Source organism: Limulus polyphemus, unplaced genomic scaffold, assembly GCF_000517525.1.
Source record: "Limulus polyphemus unplaced genomic scaffold, Limulus_polyphemus-2.1.2 Scaffold229, whole genome shotgun sequence".
Lineage (NCBI taxonomy): Eukaryota > Metazoa > Arthropoda > Merostomata > Xiphosura > Limulidae > Limulus > Limulus polyphemus.
The window spans coordinates 297,406-320,698 of NW_013665839.1; the positions used below are offsets into that span (position 1 = coordinate 297,406).

Here is a 23,293-nt window from a genome sequence, read left to right on the forward strand (position 1 = left end):
ACCAACGACTGTGAAGTTGAACATTGAACTCGTTGAACATTAACAAGTTTATGTATATACATATAAAATTTAAACTTAGAATGAAACCAACGACTGTGAAGTTGAACATTGAACTCGTTGAACATTAACAAGTTTATGTATATACATATAAAATTTAAACTTAGAATGAAACCAACGACTGTGAAGTTGAACATTGAACTCGTTGAACATTAACAAGTTTATGTATATACATATTTATATATGCGTGTGTGTATCTCTTTACACGTAGAACGAAACAAACGCCGCAGGAAAAGAAAGCCAGACAAAAGTTGATGAAACACAGGTAAGAAGCGGTTAGTCTGGTATAGAAATCTCCTTATTGATTAGTTAGTTTTCTTTAGCTTAATTTATAAACATTTTATGCGTAGAGAGCAAAAACTAGTAAAAAATTAAAACAAGCAAAGGATTATAGAGTATTTAATAATATTGCTATAAGAAAATGTTACGAAAGATAGTTTCAGAGATATCTCAACCTCTAAAACACTTTTTGTGGTATCTTAGTTATACAAGCTATCTTCAAATTATCTTTACATTATAATAACTCCAGTATATGTTTGGTTGAATTATTCTGACAATTTATCTGTGTTTGCTGTATATGAGTCTGTTTGAGTCAAGTACAACTCGTTTTGAAATGAATATAAAGAGTAAATAAATTAGCTTTCAGCCAATCGTATGTTTTTCTTTGGTCCAAAATAAAATTAAATGTTTGTTCTAATTGTTAACATTTTAGTTATGATTGTTGATTAAAGTACTCTCTCCATGTAAAAAAAAGTTGTACTAAAAACTTTCCTCGAGAAGCTGGTCGATGTCATTTATAATATTATAATATGTCCAACTACACATATTAATCAAACGTTTAAAACAAGAATCTCAAACCAAACTTCTAAAAATAGTTACATATACTAATAAACATTATTTTGTTTCAAAACGTGTATTAAGAAAATGAAAATTTATTACTAATGAACACAATGTATAGAGACGCGAAACTTGCCATCTGATGGAAACTTCTCCAACGCGATATACCCAGTGAAGGGCTTACAATGTAAACATAAAGAAATCCAAGAATTTTTCAAGTTAATTCCAAAACTAGCACGACTGGTTCAAGTGTTGAAGAAAAAATTAAACAAACACCAAACGAACCTTGAAAAATACAGGTTTGAATTAAGTAAACGTGATACGTGTACCTCTAAAGGTACTTAAAACCATTTAATTGTCTATCTTTTTACCATCCATTAATTTGTAGGCGTCTATTGTGGAAGTCACAAACGAAGGCAGAGTTAGGGGTGACATCTTATACACAGTGGATGAAGCTCCTCGTTGGTACCTCTGTATCCTACTTGGGATTCAGGTGAGAACATGAAATTTAATATATTTTTTTTTTCATTATATATTATTACGTAAATCACTATTTCAAATAAAAGCACAAAATATTTTAGAATATAACAAGTTTCTTAAGAATTTTTTTTTAAAGTGACAATAAAACTGTGTTTTACTTTGTGTCTCAACCTGAGATGTTTAAAATTACAAATCATGGATGTAATTACCCAAAAATCGTCTAACTCGGTTACATGTCACACATCTTAAAATGGGTCTTTTCTCTTCTTTGACCCAAAAATTTTGATGATGGAGAAAATCATTCTTTGAGTCAGTTTGTCTACTTAAATGTATAGAAGAATAAAATAGAAGCGTCAATTTTACACATTGATAATATAAACGTTACACATTGTTAATGTTGATGTTCAGATACCTACATGAAAATAGGTTAGTACTGTTCAGTAAAAATAAGTTAAAGCACCTTACACACAAGTCTTTAAGTCAGTTGATTGAAATATGAATAAAAACAATGTATTTACTGATTTGAAAATAATAGCAATATCTGACGATGTTCGGGTCGACTGTGGCATATCCTTATTTGGTCACACCAAAGCTCTGCATCCAAGACTCCGACCCAGCTCGAGGGTACATAACATCAACAATATTTTTTGTGTCAGGCTTAGGGACCCTAATCCAGTCAACATTCGGTACAAGGTAAGATCCTATGTCACTCATCTGTCTTTAATAGCTTAGAATTGGAGAACATTTCAAATATTATAAAACTGTAATATTCTGTAGATGCCCTTGACCACAAGAAACAAATGAAGACCATGTTACATATTTACACTGACGTACAGTATCCCGACAATATGTGACCTAACCATTTTTTTTTTTTCGTTTTACATATCTGATGCTTACATAACTCCAAAATAGTCATAACCCAGTTTCATGGTACTTAAGAAATGCTTGTGTTGTCATCAACAATAATCATTTGGAATAGGTTAGTGAAGTTTTCGAATATGTGTTTCTATATGGATACAATGCTGAATCATTGGAAAAGGAGTCAAACTACGTAAAATGGATGACGTGGATTAACTCTATTTTTTTCTTCTCCAGTAAGCCTTATAACCTCAATCGCGTGCGGGGCGAAGGATGACATCCCATCCTCGAATAGCCGAAGTAACTAGTTATTTAATTAGTTAATTTCCCGAATACCTGTCATTAAATTTAAATTTGAACTTGAAACTCTAATTCATTTCACAGTTTCAACTCTTTTGATATAAACCTTACATTTTTTCCACCTACCCAATCAAGTACATACTGTGATATTAACTATGTATATGTATTTATAACCTGTGTATATATTTTCAGACATGCCCCTTTTCTAACTTTCTTCGTCACGCTAACTATGAGCTGATTAATCCCGAATATCATTAAATATTAATAAATGTGGATATAAGCAATATGATACTTTTGCATGAATTTTTTATTCGTTTTTACAGTACACTGATGCAGTACACTGCATAAGGCCTTGCTACTTATAAACAAAAACAATCTTACATACAGTTAGTCTTTGTATTTCTTTTCTGATTGTGATTTCTCTATTCCTTTAGCTTTTACGGTGTTTTGTCACTGAGTACACCTATATGTAAAATATTGATTAAATACAAATTATAATCAAGATAAAGTCTTATTATTTAGAGCTTGGTATGACCTTATGAATATTGTAATGGACTGAAGATCTAAAGTCCAAGGTTCGAGCCGCAATAAGCCGATGGACATGCTCCACGCTTTCGGCTATGGAAGCATTATAACCATTATGATCATCATAGTCAATATCGCTACTCGTTATGTGTTGTCAGTGAGAAACGGTTGTTGTTGACTCGGTCCTTCCTTCAGACCAATTATTTTTCTCTCAAGAGCATAGTTAAGACTTAAATAGTGTTTTACGTTATTCTGCCGAGTAATTGGATGTACACAACACTCGAAAATATATAGTATGTAACCTACCATAAAGTGATGAATTCTCAGAACCATGGAAAAAAATTATAAAAACAGCTTTATATACATATATGTATGTATATATACGAAGTTTGTTGCATAAAGATGTAGAACAATCCCCAGGTTCTAACAACCAGTTTCAAAGAAAGCCGGTTATGTACACTATGTACTGTATGACATTTAATATATTTATTCCAAACACGTAAAATTTTGACTGTCCTTTATCGCACTAATACACAATATTATATACATTCAAAGGTGATATTGACAAGAAATAACACAAAGTTTATATACACATTGACCAATACAACGTATATATATATCTATACAGAGAATAATACAAAGTTGATACACACTCTGACCAACACAAAGCTCGTACATACACACTGAAAAATACAAAATAAATTAATGTCATCCAGGAAGTATGAGGAGCAGGCTGTAAGTCAGTGGAGACAGGAATCATCTTGTAGTCCTGGATCGTCCATCCCCATGTTTCCGCCGACAAATCCACTTCCAACCATTGCTGCCCCTGATGATAGACGCGGAGGCTGCGATGTTGGACAGTGACAGATGCTGGAGGCAGTTTGTGAAGCTGTACACAGGTTGTGTTTGAGGACACCTTCTGGTGGAAAATTCGCAATCTAAGGGTGTCCAGTGTCTCCGCCGGCTCAGCATGGTATATACAGATCTTAGCATTTTCACCAGTTTTTATGATGTTGCACCACCTTGCAGTTGGGGATCTGAACGTAGAAGCTTACTGATGGAAGTACTGACTGGATTTTGCATTCTTCAGAGCAATGGGCTTGCCAATGTCAAACAAGTGATACGTAGTCTCACAGCCCAGAATAGCATGTACAAAAAGAAGATTGTCACAACTGCTTCCCAATTGACTGCTGAAGCTGTTTAAGATCCAGGCATCGTGTTGTTTTTTGAAATGTAGCTTCCGTTCGTGTACAGTTTGAAAGAAATGTTCCGTACCTGATGGCATAACAATACGCCTCCTAACAACACTGTGTTATGATGATTAGCCAACCTGACAATATAAAGACATCCCGCATCGGATCTGGCAATCAGCACCTCGCAGCCCTCTTGCTCCAACTAAGTGTATTGATGAACTTTTGCTTGTTGGTACTGTTTAACAAGAACTTGTCTTTACTTTGTATGCACACCATGTGACTGGTGAAATGCATTGTGGGACCTGGATTACCTGTATATCGTCTTTCTTGAGCTCCATCCTTGGTAGGACCAGTTTCATACCCATCAAAGATGATGGTAGCATAGCCATACTTCTTCATGACATATCGAGTAAAATGGGTCAATATTCTTTCCCATGTTTCTCTAGTCTCCCAAGAGACTAGATTTAAGAGAAAAGCACCGTCAAATACGTCCAGAGCACAATGAGACAGGTTATCTTCTACATCAGGTATATATTTTTATATAGCTTTGGCCAGTGCAGGTTTATCGGCTTCCAGTAGTACTTGGCTAAACTGGATGAGAGTCAGAGGGTAGGTACGTAGCTCGTACTTGAATACTTGGTCCAGTTCGCCGCTGTTTATACCAGCTGTGATCAAGCACTGGAATAGAAGTTGGGGTCGATTACTATAGACTTAGAACCAACACATATTGCTGATTATTTGTGCATGATCATTCTTCCTAAAGACACACTCCAAGACATTTTGGCCCAGCATCCCATTCAGGATTTTTGACCCACACTAACAGCATGGTCCACATTCACATCGTCCTCGGTACAGACACCAGTGTCAATGCTGTAAAGTGTGGTAACTTGTGAAAATGGCGATCTTGAAGATAAAAAGGAGATGAGCTTCGTTGTAAGATGAACGTATCGTTTCTGACGTGCTCTTGTCATGTCCTTGTGCTGGTCGCTGATGCTGAAGATCACTGAAGTAAAATCCTGCATAGCAATGGTTTACTTCCGCGTATACTGGACTTGATAGTAACCAAATGTTCCTCTTACTATCTTCCATCCCTCGTCCTATGGTTAGTCTCCCTGTTGTCTTTAAGCTCCTCCTCAAAACCTGTCCTATAACAAGGTGTGTAGGTGGACAGGTTACCCCAGTACCAATTTGAGCGTTTTACCACATGGAGACCATCAGCAAAGGTGTTGTGTGCCCCAGGATACTTAGTAGATAACTGTGTCGTGTGCTGCAAATAAACATGTATGGATTTTGTGTAAAGATAGGGCAACATCTCCTGCATAACTTAAAAGTGAAATCTGCAGACACCAGTGCATTCTGATCTCAGAAAGCGATGCATGATGTCTACCATATCAAGATATTGAAGCCATGGTTTTTGCAGTGTGGAAATCTGTTAGTGATACCTTTGAAGCCTGTATTCTGGATTATATCCCTCGAAGAGCATCTGATGATTGTACATGTGCTGCTGGCCCACTGCCAGACATCAGATTATCGTACAAGCTGACTGCCTCTCTGAGATAAGCATCAATAGCTTCTCTGTCACTAGAGTCACGTCAGACATCATTATTCTGTGTGTCCTGTTGCTCCAGCTTCAGCATTTCCTACTTCACCAGTAGATGATGATTTGCTACCATTGTTCTCATCATGTTCCTCAGCTGCATCAATCAGCTCCTGACTGAGCTGTTCTACAATAGGCTCCAGAGATGTGGCTGGCAGTGGATGGCCAGTAATATGGCAGTCAACATGGTGTTTATGGTTTCTGCAACAAGCAGGTGGCCATACACTGCTCTGTCATAAGCCTTGCCAGTGAGCACGTGACTGAAAGTATTGCTGGAATAGACTTTCTCTAAGACACACTGAAGACCAGACCCAGCCATGATATGTCTGATACACACAAGGAAGCTCATGAGGTGTATGGAAGCCTCTAAATCTGAGAATGATATCACGCAATTTGCTCCCATCGGGTTCACATTTTATAATTGACAGTGCCTTCCACCAAAGTGGCTGATCAAATGTTATAATGGGTATTACATCATACTGCTTGGCATGGTCGCGAATGAATTACGTGGTGGAAGGGATACAGGAGAGATTCCCAGGACCAAGGTTGATCACAGGTAGGAAGATCACGGATGTTGCTCAAGATTGGAGCCTTGGTAGATGGGCCACGATGGGCAATGGGACCAAAGATGTAATAAAATGTTCCACAGTGTGTTAGTAGTACCACCAACAGTGTCTCACATGGCTGGAAATCCAACTTTCCATAAGTGAGAGACTGCAACCCAGTACATGGCAATGTCATGGGTTTGATATTGACTCGGTCAACAGCTGCAATATCTTCTACTGTCATAGAGATTTGGGGAATCAATCTTCTACCTTTCTTTGCAGGTGTGATTGTGGCTAGGATACCCATCCTGTGAAAAGTGTATTGGCCATCAATGGTTCTCGCATTGTGATCAACATTGTCAGCCATATACTGAATGTAATAACCTGCAGTGAAGTTAGGGATGTCAGTGCTGTAAGTTACGGCAGCACTCCGTTCAAACGGCTGGACTTCATGATATAGGCTGTAGAAACCGTGTTCACTCTGTAAATCGATAAGGAGCCTAGAGGTGAAGTGATAGTGCATCTGCACAGCCAGTCTCAGCTGCAGTGGAACTACTAACACCTGTGGTCGAACTGTATCCATTATAGCCCGGCCTATTGAAGCCACCTTCCTACCAGCCTCTTTCCCACTAAAAGCAGCTGCAGCAGCGAATGCAAATACTCCGGGAAAAAAGATGTGTCCCATCTATGGATGACATCTCACTGGAATCAGGGTATATATTCGTCAACTGACTTCACATCATTAACTGTAGTCTGCTCATTCCCATGGGCCACATGGAAGTCAACTACTTAGATGAAGGCCTCTGCCTTCAGTGGTCTTCCTTTCTTGAATCGCTTTGAAATTTGATTATCTTCTGTCAAAAACTGTTGCAGAATTTGAAATCCAATCCTAAAGTGGTACTGCAGAACTTGGAACCTAGTCCTAAAGTGGTACTGCAGAACTTGGAACCTAGTCCTAAAGTTGGTGCTGCAGAGTTTATGGTATATAGTGTCAGCTGCACGGAGGTCCTGGGCGTACTCTATTTGAGCCATGATAGCCTGTGGCCAAACGACATTGCGGAAGCTATATATCTTGCTTTCCACTATTCGGGAAGTCCATGGTTCTGAGAGCAATTAATTTATATGAATGTTTCTTACCAGAATGTCTGTCTGGTTTCGAACAATTATAAGCTAAAAGTATAATGTATATATAAATGATAATTGATTTGGTTGTTCTTAAGCACAAAGCTACACAGTGGGCTATCTGTGCTCTACCCTTTTTAGCGTTGTATGCTTGCAGACTTTATGCTGAAACACGGGGAGGAGGGGGACTATAAATGATATAAACTGCCTAGAATATGATAAAGTTGATTCTGTGGAAGGTTTCGCGAACAGGAAAATAATACAATTTTTTATAGAACTCTGACACTATTTCAGCTTTTATATAGAAATATATATATATATTTCAGGCTCGTACTTATATTGTTTACTGTTGCTTCGATTTATTGTTATGCTCTTAAACCGTACATCGCAATTACGGACAGAGCTACTTCAATATTTAGACATGAAGAACTGACTTTATGGTTTTTTATGTAGGCTCCCGATAATTCAAGGCTCGTCTTCTGCCTTTCTGGCTTCGATATTTGCTATTTTGAACTTACCTCAGTGGAAGTGTCCTAGTGAGGAAGAAATGCTGTCGGCAACAGAAGACGAGCTACAAGAAATCTGGCAACTCCGAATGAGAGAGGTGAGAAATTATATTAAAATAGTCTGTTAAAATATTCTGTATCCAAAATAAACTTATGATGTTGATAACTATACAGTTTAGGTAAACCCAGCTTTCCTCTCGTTCAGTAATAAATGTTTTTACTGTCTAACCCACAAAAAATAAATATTTAGTTAATCAACGAAAACTGAAAAAAAAAGGTTCCAGAAAAATCTTAATTTATTTTTGTGTTATTCACTAGTCAATTTAAACTTATAATGTTTATACTATTTAGATAAACCCAGCTTTTTTCTCAGAAAGTGTAAAGTCGTGAATGACACTATAAAAAATGGCTATCACAAAATCCTAATTTATTTTCGCCTTATTCACCTGGTTCTATGCATTTCACTTATTTTATACAATTGATTTAAGAAAACCAAACATTAATATATACAAATTTTGAGGGCGAAAAGTAAAGATTTAAACAGTTTTAATACATCTTTACATAGATGATATACTGTGTCTTCTTGATACACACAATTTTTATTTCTAAGGCATTTTTACGTAAAAATATATGTATTTAAATGGATACGATTCTTATCTGGAACACTGATATTTGTATCTAAGCATGAGATAATCGATTTTACTGAAAGTGACTGTAATATTAAACGTTTCTGATTTTGACTCCCTAGGTAATTGCCTTAACCATGTATAAATACAACTGGTTCCAAAATAATCTGTACTCTTGTATTATTTTAGTGAAACAAATTTATTATAAAACAAACTGATGTAGCAGTTTGCTTCTCATTGAGAAATATTCGTATTGTGCCTATTTATCTTGATATACAATGACTGTGATTTATACTTTCGAAAAATAAACTTTAGAGGGCACATAACAGACTTATTATCTAATATTATCTATAATATCTCTTTGCATTGTTTAAAATTTAGCTCTTGATATATTTGTTTAGATCCAAGGTGCTATCATTGTGGCGTCCATCTTTGAAACGGTTATTGGACTCACAGGTGTTATTGGAATAATACTTCAGTGGTTAACTCCTTTAGTTATTGTCCCAACCATAGCGTTGATAGGACTTTCTCTATTCGAAGAAGCAGCTTCTGAAGCTAGTAAAAACTGGGGAATAGCGATTTTGTAAGTCTCGTTCTGTAATGAATTTTGTTCTTATTGATGGTGTTCTGTTATTATTATTGATAGAATTGTAAGATTTAAATAAAGCTTTTATTGATAAAGTACGAAAAGGAAACATTTTATGGTATCAAAGATACACCAGATGAGAAATAGGGAGCTCTACCACAAAGCCAACCCACGCTTCCCTTTTAAGAACAGTGGAAACCATTCGTTTTTCCTAGCTTATCCAGGAAAGACCTCCTCTTGTATTCAATGCAACTAATTCAAAAGGTGTAACCCACCTCAGCCCCTAAAAATATTTCTAACAACTCTTAATGTTATGAAGAATTGACTATATATGTCATTCCAAGTAGTGTCTCTTATTTTTTATTGTGACATGATGACAAGCGCAGTAATATATGATAATCATCATATTGACAGTGATTATTGTTATGTGAAAAATGCACTGTTATGAATTGGTTTTCGTCAATCGCTATTCAATATCGATGTTCCAAAAGTGTCTTCAATTTAGAAATAAAAAACCTTTTGGAATCAAACTGTCCTCCAATTTAGATATGTGCAATTTATAAAAGCTGTGTTGAGAACATTTTCAAGATAAAGGACAATATTAATAAACTTCAACGCTCTTATATTGTTTATAGATAAGTTTGTTCTCGATGTGGAAGAGATTATGCGAGATGAACCACGCGTTGTTTAGGGCAGCGTATAATAAAGCAGTTCAATCCAAATTCTGGCAGCTTCTCAAAACGCTACAGACACTTACACCAAGAATAACATTAAAAAAAAACTTTAAATAATATGTCATTCCAATAACGAACAAGAAACCTTAGCCATCAAGAAACTGAAACCAAAACTGAATTCTAAGTTCATCAATGATTGAAAGCTTTCTAGGATTGTTAAGAAAAAGCTATAAAAGCTCTTAAACAAAGGTAAAGAAATCCGACAAACCTAAACTAAGCCTAAAACGTAGTTCGCAGAGTTAGACTTTGAATTTATTTTTTCTCAATAAATATATGTATATCTTCACGTATGTACAAAGAACACATTTATCTTGTTTCTACTTCGATTTTGTTTTATGTTTTTAATTTTGTTAATGAACTATGTGCCTCCAAGCTATAAAATACTTTCTTAATGAACTATGTGCTTCCAAGCTATAAAATACTTTCTTATTGAACTATGTGCTTCCAAGCTATAAAATACTTTCTTAATGAACTATGTGCTTCCAAGTATAAAATACTTTCGTAATGAACTATGTGCTTCCAATCTATAAAATATTTTCTTTCTCGTACTTTATTTGTAGTCAGTACTCCTAACTCCATGATTTTTTAACTTCTTTTTGTTAGTTTAGTTATCATATTCATTCATTTTGTTACATAACCCCATGTTAGTTCAATTTCCTTTTTTTCTCTACCTTGGAAATCATTGTTATGGGTGCGATAATATATTTCAAAACCTCACTGAACACCTCTGTGTTGTTATTAGAACAACATTGGTATGATATGCCAAGGTGTATCAGGTAGACTTCATCCTGACACTAATTTATGAAGGAGATTACTCGAACTAATTTCCGCTAATAATGGACTTAATTACATTGCTCGTTTTCACATTTTGCTTATAGATGACTCACACAGATAAAAGATACAACCACTTCGCTATTATTATAACAGTATTGTATAAAAGTCTGTTCAAAATATACGAATCTCTTGATGAAGGCCTACAATACTAAAGAGCCTTTATAAATATTGAGAAGAAATGCTAACCCTTTATTGATATTTTTACCAGAAAAATATCCGATATTTTTCATGATATTTAATTCAAACTTCCTTGAAAATAATATAGAAGATATTGGAAAAGTACCAAATTAAATTGGGAAAACAGTACTATTTATGAATGAAATGATGTACGTTTTTAGGTACTCGTAAAGAAGAGTGGGCTATGTCATTCTGAGCTAATTGTAATGTGTTATGGTGAGGTTTTGCTACGTCAATCCAGGTGAGGATGGCATACTCCATGCAAGGATGACAAATGTTTTATAAATACTAACTGAGGTTACCCGTTAAGGAAGCAAAAACTATATAAAAGACAATGTTGGGCAATGTTCCCTCCGTCCTTTCTTTTGTTGTTAAATCCCTAATGACCTCATAAGATGCTAACTGGGTACCTATTTGTGGAAAGTATTAATTGGCTCATTTAACTGAGTTAGAACTTGTGTACTGAAATTCAAAACCAAAAGTGTATAAGAAAAAGTGGAAATGTGCCCTATTTCAGGGTATTTTTATCCCCTTTCTTGGGCAAATATCCTAAAACAAAATAGCCCAGGTACACTGTCGGACAGTTTTGCAGTTTCCATACAAATAACTATTGTAATCGAGTCTGCCCCAACTCTGGGTGACGGATGCAAACACATACACACACACACACATAATAGATAATCTTTATAGTGAGACTAACTGTGTTCATGGGGTAAGTCTCTTTTTCTATTTCTGTTCCCCAATAAACTTTGTACACAATGACTTATCTTCCATGTTTTAATTTGAGCATTTTTGACATATTTTCTCCAAAGAAGAAGTTATCCAATAGAGTCATATGTTGGTATAAGCTATAACTATCTTTCTTAATAATTGTAGGTTGTGTGCTTCTCCTAGGACTTTAACTTTAGAAATTTCAATAGTATAAATGATCAGAGATTGAGTAAATAATCGTAACATGAAGTATATTGACATCAATTTGTGATAAATGATTCATGACTGTGTTCTTGAAAATATAAATGTCTTTGTTCTTTTGAAGTTAATCTGACTATGTTACTGAAATGGTGAAAGACTAACATATCTCTATTTAGGTATTTACAGGTGTCCTGAAGACTGTTTTTAAAGTTTTGATTATTGTGGATACATTTGTTTTGATTGATAAGAATATCCATGCCACTTTCAGTCACCGTCTTGAATTTCATTCCAGAAGGCCTTAGGATAAGTGTTTGCTTTCGGTGTATCACAGGAACTATCCAACTTCAGAATATATTTTTCATCAGTTTCTTTCTGACAGTTTACCTAAATAACTAAGGTGTTCTTTTGGATCTCGAATTTTTTGTTGTGTTATACACTTTTCTAAGTTGTCTTCGTTCTTTGAACAGACTGATAATGCCTACTCAAGGAGTTCAATAAATGTGGTTGTTTGTTTGTTTGTTTGTTGTTGTTGTTGTTTTAGAGGGGTCGAGTTGATGATTCAGTGATTCAGAGATTAAATGTAGTTTTGTTTCCAGTCTTCAGTAAACATAATAACGTTTTGATAAAGTATTTCATTTAAAGTTTATATGAAATTGGTCCAGTAATTCTGGCTAAAATTACGATTTTTATTTTCCACAGCATTAGCATCATAAGGTTACAATAGTTGTCAAAAATAGAAAATTGAATAATCATTTATTATTATTAATATATGAACCAGTTTACCATGAACTTCCACTGTGTTTGTAAAGTGGAATCCATAATAACATTCTTCATCATGGCCTTATTTCCTTGTGGTTATACGATGTAAAACAAACATGTATTTATTTATCATTTATGTTTGTATTTTATTATTCTTGTTGGTTTGTTTATTTGCTGTTAAGCATAAAGCTACACAATTGGTTATCTGTGACATGCACACTGCAAGTATCGAAACCCCATTTTTAGCATTATAAGCCCTTAGAATCGGCCACTGGAGAGTCATTATTCTGGAAAGTATTTGTTTCGTTTTTACTACATAGTTGCAAAGCTACTAAAACATGTTGCTTATGATTTCATTGTACAATTATTTGAGCTTTGACATCATATCCATTCATCTTTCAGTGTCATTTAAGAATCGCTTACACTATATCTTTAGGCACGCTGCTTTCAGTTACTTGTTTTTTTTATCTTGATATAGGTACATGAAGCATATACTTTAAAGGCATCCAGTATTGAAAACTTATTTGGAACGAATCTTGGCCGTTTTCAACATTTATCATTTTGATTTATTTCCGGAACGCTAGAGGGAGCACTTTATTTAATCAGTGAAAGAAGAGTTGATCCTGTTTTTGTTTTCAAGTTTATTGTAGTTACACAGTGATATTCAGCTACAGAGGCAAAAAGAGATTGTCAGGGATGATCCAGAACTTATTTCAAAACTCTTCTGAAAGCTACTTATCCTGCTGGTAATATGCGGTAGTTACATGACTTTGTCATTTAATCTACATAACATCCTTAGTGTAAATAGGTAGGGTGCACAAAACTGGAGATCTGACGAATACTTTATTATGGAGTATGGTTATGTTCCTCTCTGGCTCTGATTGAGTTCGTTATAAAGAAAGAGACTGTATAAAAATATACAATCAAAATATTTTTAACAAAACAAAAAATGGGCAAGTGTTTGCTATGTGTTTGTGAATCTCGAGAGGGAAGTAGTGTAAAAGAATAGTTCTTTGTTCTCTCTTACCAGTTCAGTGTGGACATCCCTCCTCCTTATGTAGAAAAGAAAAGTTAAAAGCTAAAGTAAATTACCTTAAAGTTAAGAAACTCAAGACATTTATACTGATATCTAAATCATTTTAAACAAAACTAAAATCTCACGAAGACTGAAATCTAACATCCGCTTAAAATCTCACTAGAAATCGGTCTGTAAATCTCCTAAAATCTAAATAATGGAGAAATCCTGCAATATAAACTATAAACAAAGTTAGACTACTCGCGGCCTACACCTCATTCACGTGACTTAAGACCATTTGCGCTTGAGCACAGGGGAAGGAAAAATCCCAGTCCATTACACGTTTCGCCTACAGAAAAGACAGTTGTCTAGTTTTGTGCATCACGAATGAAGTGACAACTGTTTACTTGAGTGACTTTCTTTGTTCAAACTGAACTTGAGGAAAACAGAAATTTGGATAAAATTGCACTTAATAAGAATTAGCAATCTTATACTACTGTTCTGTACCACCATCACTAGAAGACGTGAGATTCACCTGAAAATCATCGTATACATAGCCAAGGCATATATTTCTAAGGGAGGATATAGGGAAAGTAGGTTGAGCATAAGGTATGCATACATAGAAATACTCACGTTTTAAGCCCAACAGCAGTGAAAACCTGGAGAATGATAGAAGCCAAAGTTAAAGTTTACGTTCATTGTTAGTGATATAAACTAATAAGGAACACATTGTAACAAGTAGCTTTGCTTATTTGGTGATCTAAGTATTTAGAAACTTACTCCTTGTTTTTTTTTTTTTCAGAACAATTTTCCTTCTTGTGCTCTTCTCACAGTACCTCCGAAATGTTAATATTCCTGGTTGTAGCTACAGTAAAGAAACAGGATGGAAGCTCAAACGATTCCCCCTTTTCAAGCTTTTTCCAGTGGGTATACATTTTAAACACAGTTCACACACACTCTCTACCTTACAATAAACATGAACCAATATTTTGATTATAAATTTTAATAGTAAAACAAAAACACCTCTAAATCAGTGTTACTGAAAACTGTTTTGTTGTAAGGTTTGGGTAAATCCTGGATATTAAAACGAGGTTTAGGTACAGCCGACTGTTATTCTCATACAGTCTTGAGATGTTAAAGTGGAAACCACAACAACGGTATCATAAAGCAGGTGATACAAAAAGAAGATTATACATATTTGTATTTTTTGTGTGAAATAAATATTACCTCATTATTTCGAATTACATATCCTTTAAGTTACTTTATCATTATATGTGGCCAGGTGGTTAGGGCGCTTGACTCGCAATTTGAGGGTCGCGGGATCGAAATCCCATCCCACCAAACGTGCTCGCCCTTTCAGCCGTGACGGTCAGTCTCACTATTCGTTGGTACAAGAGTAGCCCAAGAGTTGGCGGTGAGTGGGGGGGGGATGAATAGCTGCCTTTCTTCTAGTCTTTCACTATTAGATTAGGGACGGCTAGCGCAGATAGCCCTAGTGTAGTTTTGCGCGAAATTCAAAACTAACTAATTATTATATGCCACATATATCTAACACTATATATATATATATATATATTTATTTATATTAAAGTTGTCTTTGCTGATTAACTAAAAAGTGAACGTCTACTTCATCCTAAAATTTACCTATTTGGTTTTGAATATATTCGTTTTGTTTATAAGTAAACATTACTTTCATGCTTATACCTAAATCTAATTTCGCTCACAATACTTTACAATTAATGGTTTACTTAGGCCAGTTATAATAAAAGTAAAATTTATAATGCTTAGAACACTATTTATGATGTCGAGGGAAAAATAACTCCAAAATTATTACTTCCAGGTGTTACTTACCATAATTACTGCGTGGGTTCTTTGTACCATACTAACTGCTGCAGGTGCCCTAGGACCAACCAACAAAGCCAGAACTGATCTTCATGTACAGACGATGTACTCCAGCCTCTGGTTTAGGTTTCCTTATCCAGGTAACTAATTACAAAAACTAATTTTTTATCATTCTATCTAAAACAGAATTCATTAAAGATTAAATTTCTTTATCCGAGTTACTAGTTTGCAAAATTATCTGTTGAACGATTCTTCTAATACAGAATCTACTTATCCGTTCAGTTATAGTGAAACAAATTTGGTTATGAAGTTCACAACGTAAAAACTATCTAAACACATAATATCTTGAAACAAAAAGTTGGACTAATTAAACGCAAAAATGTGAAAGAAGTGGAAACGTTTTATATTCTATTGTACGTCTATTTTGTTAAAGCTGTTGATGTGTATTTTGACAATGTTACATTTGAGAGAAGGGAAGATTAAATTTTTATAACAGTTGATTGAGGTTAACCATCAGGTAAAACTCGTATATACTATAATACATATTGCAACACGTCAATAATTATTCCATAAAATGAATAAAATGTGTGATGAAAATAAGAAATATTTCTATGAGTGTTATATGAAAACTTGGTTATGTATGTGCCTTTTTTGTATATCTTCATTTTTGTCTTTCAGGACAATGGGGTTTACCAACAGTCAGTATTGGTGCAGTTTTTGGAATATTTGCAGCAGTATTAGCGTCGATAGTGGAATCGGTAGGAGATTACTACGCATGCGCGCGACTATCTTGTGCACCTCATCCTCCAACAAGCGCCATAAATCGTGGAATTTTTGCGGAAGGTATTTCCTGTATCCTCTCTGGAATCTGGGGATCTGGAGGCGGGCTAACTTCCTATAGTGAAAATATTGGAGCAATTGGAGTAACAAAAGTATACCGAAGTTTCGTCTTATAACATAATTTAGGTTTACCTTTGTCGGTATATTGTTCTCATTGGTGAACTGAATGAAATATTCGCTAAACTAATACTTATACAAGACTAACAAAAATCAAGGAGTCTAAACTGTAGTTTAGATGTACCTTTATATAACGATTTTAAATATTATGGTTACTTCCTTAGACTTAATATGTTGTTTTAAAATAAGTATATATATAATATAAGCATTAATATTTTTAAAATCTGAACTTTATGTCACATTTATAATTTTTTTTTTTACTTTTCTCAACAATAAGGTAGCTAGTCGACGGGTTGTTCAGTGTGGTGCTGTTACCATGATGATTCTTGCAGTTCTGGGAAAGTTTGGAGCCTTCTTCAACACTATTCCTGAGCCCATTATTGGAGGAATCTTCTGTGTCATGTTTGCAATTGTAACGGGAGTTGGACTGTCCAATGTCCAATTCATCGACCTCCACTCATCCAGAAATATTCTTATCCTTGGATTATCTTTATTTATGGGGATTACCATTCCAAAGTGGTTTAAGGGCCACCCAGGTACTATTGATGTAGGTACGTATATTTGCTTCTTATCCTTGGATTATCTTTATTTATGGGGATTACCATTCCAAAGTGGTTTAAGGGCCACCCAGGTACTATTGATGTAGGTACGTATATTTGCTAGTGTAACTGGAGTTTTATGAAAGAAATTTGTATTGTTTATTTGATTTGTTGTTAAGCTCAAAGCTATTTGTGCTGTGCCCACCACGGGTACCGAAACTCGATGTTTAGCGTTACAAGCCCTCGCACATTCCGCTGGAAGTCGGGAAGTTTGTAAAGTGTTACCAAATATTTTTTTATACTGATTTACCATCTTTTAAATAATACAGGCGTTTCAATGCACCACAAGTTCAATACGAATATGTATTAATAGCGGTTTCTCTAGCAAAATGAGAAAGAAGGCACTGAGTCATAGTTTAAAGAGGATTTTGAAATATAGACAACAACGCTATGGATAAGAGGGAAAAATGCTTCAAGAAAGACAACTTACTTGATAACTATTTTATTCCACACCATTAAAAAAGTTCTTAATAAATACGTTCCTTACATCCTAACATAACTAATAAAAATAGTTTTCCAAAAAACTTATAATAATAAAACTGTGAGAAGAGAATCGAACGAAACGATTCACATTTCCCGCATATGATGATTCTTATTTGGAAATTTCTCAGAAGCGCAGAGTTTTAATAACATTTTTAGAAAAGGGCAATGTCCAAGGTTCTAGCTACAATATGAAGATGAACACATTCATCAAGATGTGGTGGAGTTATAACTGTGACAGTCAAATCTCGATATTCGGCTGAGAGTAGCCGCATAGGCGGAGAGTGCTTCCGATTGTTTCTCCTCCTAGCGATCAGGAATTTTAAATTAAAAAACGGATGTGATCGAACCTTATGGGTCTCTAACCTGGTCGTTTAGCTCATGTGTCACATAATGTGTCATTCAAGTTGAAAATATCAATACCAGCGTTAGGAAAGTCAAATCATTTTGTTAACCATGCACACACACACATAAAAGAAGTTTCTTCCTGTAGAAACGAAGTATTATTAAAAATAAAAGTATTATATAATTAAAACAGCAATGAGGAACTCATTTCAGAATACAAGATGTATCTTCCATAACATATATTATTCATACGACAGAGAAGTAGCCTACGCCTTCTCGGAGAGTTTTGAAGTAAACATCAGGCTTAACATAATTATTGCAAATAGGAATATAATTTATTATTATATTGGTTTATTTTCATATATATAAGAAATTTGTTTGTTTTTATTTATGCACAAAGCTACACAAGGGATATCTGTGCTCTGCCCACCACGGATATCGAAACCCAGTTTTTACCGTTGTAAGTCCGCAGACATACCGCTGTGCCACTGGGGGCAAGACATTTGTTAAATTTAAAAGAATCACATATAAGTGATAAACGTCATCACAGTCGCTGCAAAAAAGTCAATTTAAAGATTAACTTTACAAGAATGTTTAAATTTTTGGTTTTCTAATTATTATAGAACCACCCTATCAGTTTGCAACAACTCCTTTAAATAACAACAGGCAGATACAGCTGATAGTATCTTAACATATTATTATAAACGTGAATTATTTATAAAATTTTTGGCATACCAGTTCAATGCATTTAGAAGATATAGAGGGTATCGAGGATGATATAAAGTTTCACCATCCCAACGCGAACCCCCAAATGGGGCTCAGATGGGACCTGGGGCACTAAGGGTTCACGTTGTGTTTGGTGACAGTCAGACCTGTGGTTCGCCAGTTATAAGAGGACACATACATATACACAGACTTTCGTTAGTAACGATTTGAACTATCGATTTATAGAGTATTGGATATTTATCACTCGTTTTTATGTTTTTGATCAATCACATGTTTGTAACCTCTTTGTTTTTTCATCTGATGAACTACAGTCATGCTTTAAAGGTGTGTAACATACCAAACTACGAACCTAAAGCTTAGATGTATGATGCTAGCCATTAATAACAAAAAGAATCATTTTTTTTCCTTTAGGGAATGACGCAGCAAACCAACTCATTACAGTTCTTTTGAACACCAGTATGTTTATTGGTGGACTCATTGCGTTTGTATTAGACAATTCCATACCAGGTAAGGAAACATTCCTTCTAGAGTTTGTGAATAAATCGAATACATTGCAACCTTACAAGTAATTCCGTTAAAGCATTATCTTAGGTGTTTTTATCAGTTTTTAAGTCACAAATATTCAACTGCCCGGATTTTCTGTAGTAGATGTATAATATATCATATTTTTATTGTCTGCTGAGTTCACGAAACATCCAAAGATGAGAAACATCTTGAAGTTATGAAATATTTTTTCTGAATATCCACCCATCTATTTCCTTTTTATTCTTCAAACTTCAGAATACCGCCTTCGTGCAATGGAAATCAAGTTATGTTGCGATGATGTTATGTTTATTATAATTACTAATATAAAATATCCGCTCTTAACTGCTTCCTCCTCCTCACGTCTTCATTATCCCCAATTACTTCTATAGCTACCAAAGTGGTACTCGAGCATATGTACCAAGTTTGGTCCTGCTAGCCTGTGAGTTAATACATGAAAACAGTTTTAAACGTGGCGCCCCAAAAATCCCGAAGAGGATCAGGAACACAAAATGCGATGTGCATATCTGTCTCAGCGACCCTGAAGACCTATCTACTCTTAGACCCTCATCATGCTTGGGTGACCTTCAGCGGTCGTTTTATCCCTTCTTGGCACCTTCTTTGTAGGAGCTACGCCATATAGATAACGAGCCACCCCGAGTCCTCCTACCAAGTTTGATCCTGCTAACTCCAAAACTATGGGAAACGTTTTACTGGACAATCATACGCATATACAATGCTACAAGCTGAAGTAATATAGGACAGACAAAAATATTAGATATATACCCCCCCTCAAGAGAAATTTCAGAACTGAGATACAAAAATTTCTGTGCTTCCTCAAAAAGTACCTTATGTGAAATTAGTTGAAAGTGTTTAACTGTTTTATAACACACTAATATGCCAAATGCTACTATTTAAGTACTTTAGAAATATTTAATAGGGATTAACTGTTCAATGCAGTATTTCTAGTAGTATATTGGCACCAGATTTATATCTATAAGTATTCATATTAGGAAACAAATACTAGTAATACAGAGAAAACGACATTTGCGAAATACTTGTAGACTTGTGAACCAGCGAACTTCCTCCACCGAGCCTAGCGAATAACTCCTCTAGCCTAGAGCTGCCATCTATTAGCATAGATTAAAACTTTCTTCGATCGTGATTTTTAATTATGTATATCTTTAATAAATTTTAAATTTACCAAAATTTAATGCTTACAAATCACAAATTTTCACCCCTTCATACCGAACTTCCTAGGTGGTCCAGAGCCAGTACATTTTACCCAGTTACTCCCCCCCCCCAATCCCCCATCATGAGGGCACTGAGTACATACACAAGTTAATTTTTTAAATGTGTTTGAAATTTGCTATGTCATCAGGAGCTTCTAGTATAACAATAACAGCGAAAAATATTACTAAAGACACGAAGCTTCTAGTCTTCCCTTTAGAAAGGATAAAATCTAATAATTCAGTACTACAAGTTATTTATAAACAGATTACGCTTGTATACAGATAAACTTTTACGCGGCGGAAAACATCGAACATACTCAAACATTCATGAGTAACTCAAGAAGACATCAACAAAAAGATAAATTGTTAGTCAGATCAAATGACCGAGATAATTGGAAGTAAAATACATGTCAATGCTGAATGAAAGTTCTACTCTAACCTATACCAATGGTTACTTGTCCGGAATAAGAATGAAATCCTTATTGATAACATACAAATTAAAGCCAAGTGTGCGATATGTTATAATTGATCCCTTCTTTAATGTAATATAATAAATTTAGAGAAACTCCTCATACAGCTTGTATAATACATTATTGTGTACTTTGCTCGTATTGTATTGATTCGTAATGTTTAATATACTGTTCAGTATTAATAGTGTTTCACGAACTTATAATTTTACTTATTATTGTTTCATTGCTACTCATGTTCCTTGAAAACACCAACCAAAGTCTGTTCGTAAAATGTTTACGAATCCTTTTGACTGTCCCTTCACAAAGTGTTCACTTGAAGTTACGTCAAAGTGAAACTAAGATCCCCCGAAAGCTCAATGGTACGTCATGTTCATAAAATGTTTACGCATTAATTTAGTTATCTCTTATCATAATGTCCAAATTAAGTTATGTCAAAGTAAAATATAGCCTAACCTCTATCATATGATAGATTGATAATTGTCCATATCTGATCTTTCGTACGGTGTACAGTCTTACGCATTAGTCATACCTGAAGAATCAAATAAAATATATATATATATGATATAACTGGCAGCATATTTTTAACGGTTGTTTTAGCGTGCTGATAGAGGGCGAAATTATCACACGATAAATGAGGAACATGTGAAAAATTAATATATTATAACAATAAATATTGAATTACTTACAAATGAACTGAATACTTTCTAAAATAAATCAAAACATAATAACAAACGCAAATTGATTTAAATATTAATAAATTATAATACGAATAAATCAATTTCAGGGACAGATGAAGAAAGAGGACTCATCAAATGGAGAGAACAAGGTCTAGAACATAATATATCTGAAGCTGATGAGTCGACACTTTCGTCACCTTCAACCTATGACCTCCCGTTCAGCATGGACGTAATTAAAAGACATAAGATTTTCAAGTACATTCCTATCAGTCCAACATACGACCAGAATATATTTCTTGGTAAATTAAGAGCATTATTTAACAAACTTAAACCTCAAAAGAATAATAATCATAACATCGACTCTCAAAATTAAGATCGTCTTTTGTTTATTTACAACGATTAACAAAAAAAGTCAATATAAATGTATGGTTGGTTTGATATAATAAGACCAGGTTATTTTAATACCTTTTTTTTATTAGAATCTTCATAATTTGCAAATATCTCTTCCCATATCTTAACTAATGCTACTGGAAAAATGTGCGTAAACGGAAGTATTAGAATCGTGTTTCTACAGAAATAGATCTAAATCAAGTCATTGTACAACCTGCAGCGTGGTAGTTTCCGTTAAGTTCATGTATAATTGAAACAAAATATATAAAATAAGAATTTGTAATTTTCGTCACCTTTTGTCCAGTTTAGGTGCACAAGTACTTTAGACAAACAATACTCGACAAAATGTGTTGAAACCTTCAGTTGTTATAATTTGTATGAAATACCAGCAGATATGACTCAATTTACAATCGCTGTAGAGAGAGTTGTCATGTTCTTGAGTTGAATAAATTACCAGATTTGGCTTCTTAAAGGCAACGTTCCATCTTACGAAATACCAGCAGATCTGACTCTATTCAGAACTACCATTAAATGTCCTTGAGACTAAATTACTAGCTCTAGTCACTTAAAAAACTAACTTACCTTATGAATAAAAGCAGATTTTCCTCGTATTCCTACTTGTTTGACTTGTCGCTTTCTTTGAATAGGTTTTCCTTATTTGTACCTGTCGTTCATATGCCAACACGTTTGTTTTTATATTGTAAAGGTAAAGGAAAATGCTGCTTAAATAAAATTTTCCTTCAAAGACTTATATGAGCAACCCTCCATTACGAATCCGCTGTTTTCTTGGAAAATGTACACGTTACGTAGAATAAAAACCGAAAACTACTTGTGTCGATAAACAGAGAATCAGAGTTTGTTGATAAAAAAAATTCAGTTGATATGAAAGCCTACTCACGTGGGTTCTTAACAGTACAAGATGTATATTTCTTTGTTTCTTTTAACACCAAACTTTTATTTATTAAAATGACGTGAATTTCGTATAATGGGTAAATAATTGGAGTCGGAATACAAGCATATAATACATATTTCTCAAACTTCGTTGACCTCAGTTTTAAGATTATGCTTCTTTTCAGAGTACATACGATGACTTTAAATTGGATGACGAGGAACCCACTTTTTTTAGATATAATTTTATCGAAACGTTGTACATTTATAATAAAGTTTTCTTCATTATCCATTCAAACCGTCTCTGATGATGACATAATTTTGTCGAAACGTTGTACATTTATAATAAAGTTTTCTTCATTATCCATTCAAACCGTCTCTGATGATGAAATAATTTTGTCGAAACGTTGTACATTTATAATAAAGTTTTCTTCATTATCCATTCAAACCGTCTCTGATGATGACATAATTTTGTCGAAACGTTGTACATTTATAATAAAGT

General features: G+C 34.5%; 1 protein-coding gene across 3 annotated transcripts in view; it reads left to right on the plus strand.

The window, feature by feature from the left end:
• The window catches only part of LOC106478590 (solute carrier family 23 member 2-like), a 27,127-nt gene extending 4,042 nt beyond the window's left edge, over positions 1-23,085 (plus strand). For 2 of the 3 annotated variants that reach the window (XM_022382196.1, XM_013939146.2), the window contains exons 2-12: positions 269-322; positions 1,283-1,387; positions 1,910-2,067; positions 7,968-8,118; positions 9,048-9,229; positions 14,466-14,586; positions 15,504-15,645; positions 16,184-16,437; positions 16,740-17,013; positions 19,024-19,119; positions 21,621-23,085. In XM_022382196.1, coding sequence (XP_022237904.1) covers positions 1,922-2,067; positions 7,968-8,118; positions 9,048-9,229; positions 14,466-14,586; positions 15,504-15,645; positions 16,184-16,437; positions 16,740-17,013; positions 19,024-19,119; positions 21,621-21,886 — 1,632 coding nt within the window. In that variant the 5' untranslated portion in view covers positions 269-322; positions 1,283-1,387; positions 1,910-1,921 and the 3' untranslated portion in view covers positions 21,887-23,085. Of the gene's footprint in view, positions 1-268; positions 323-1,282; positions 1,388-1,909; positions 2,068-7,967; positions 8,119-9,047; positions 9,230-14,465; positions 14,587-15,503; positions 15,646-16,183; positions 16,438-16,739; positions 17,014-19,023; positions 19,120-21,094; positions 21,196-21,620 lie in introns of all 3 variants that reach the window. The other variant, XR_002609935.1, reaches the window with a different exon arrangement.
• Positions 23,086-23,293: the final 208 nt, after the last annotated feature.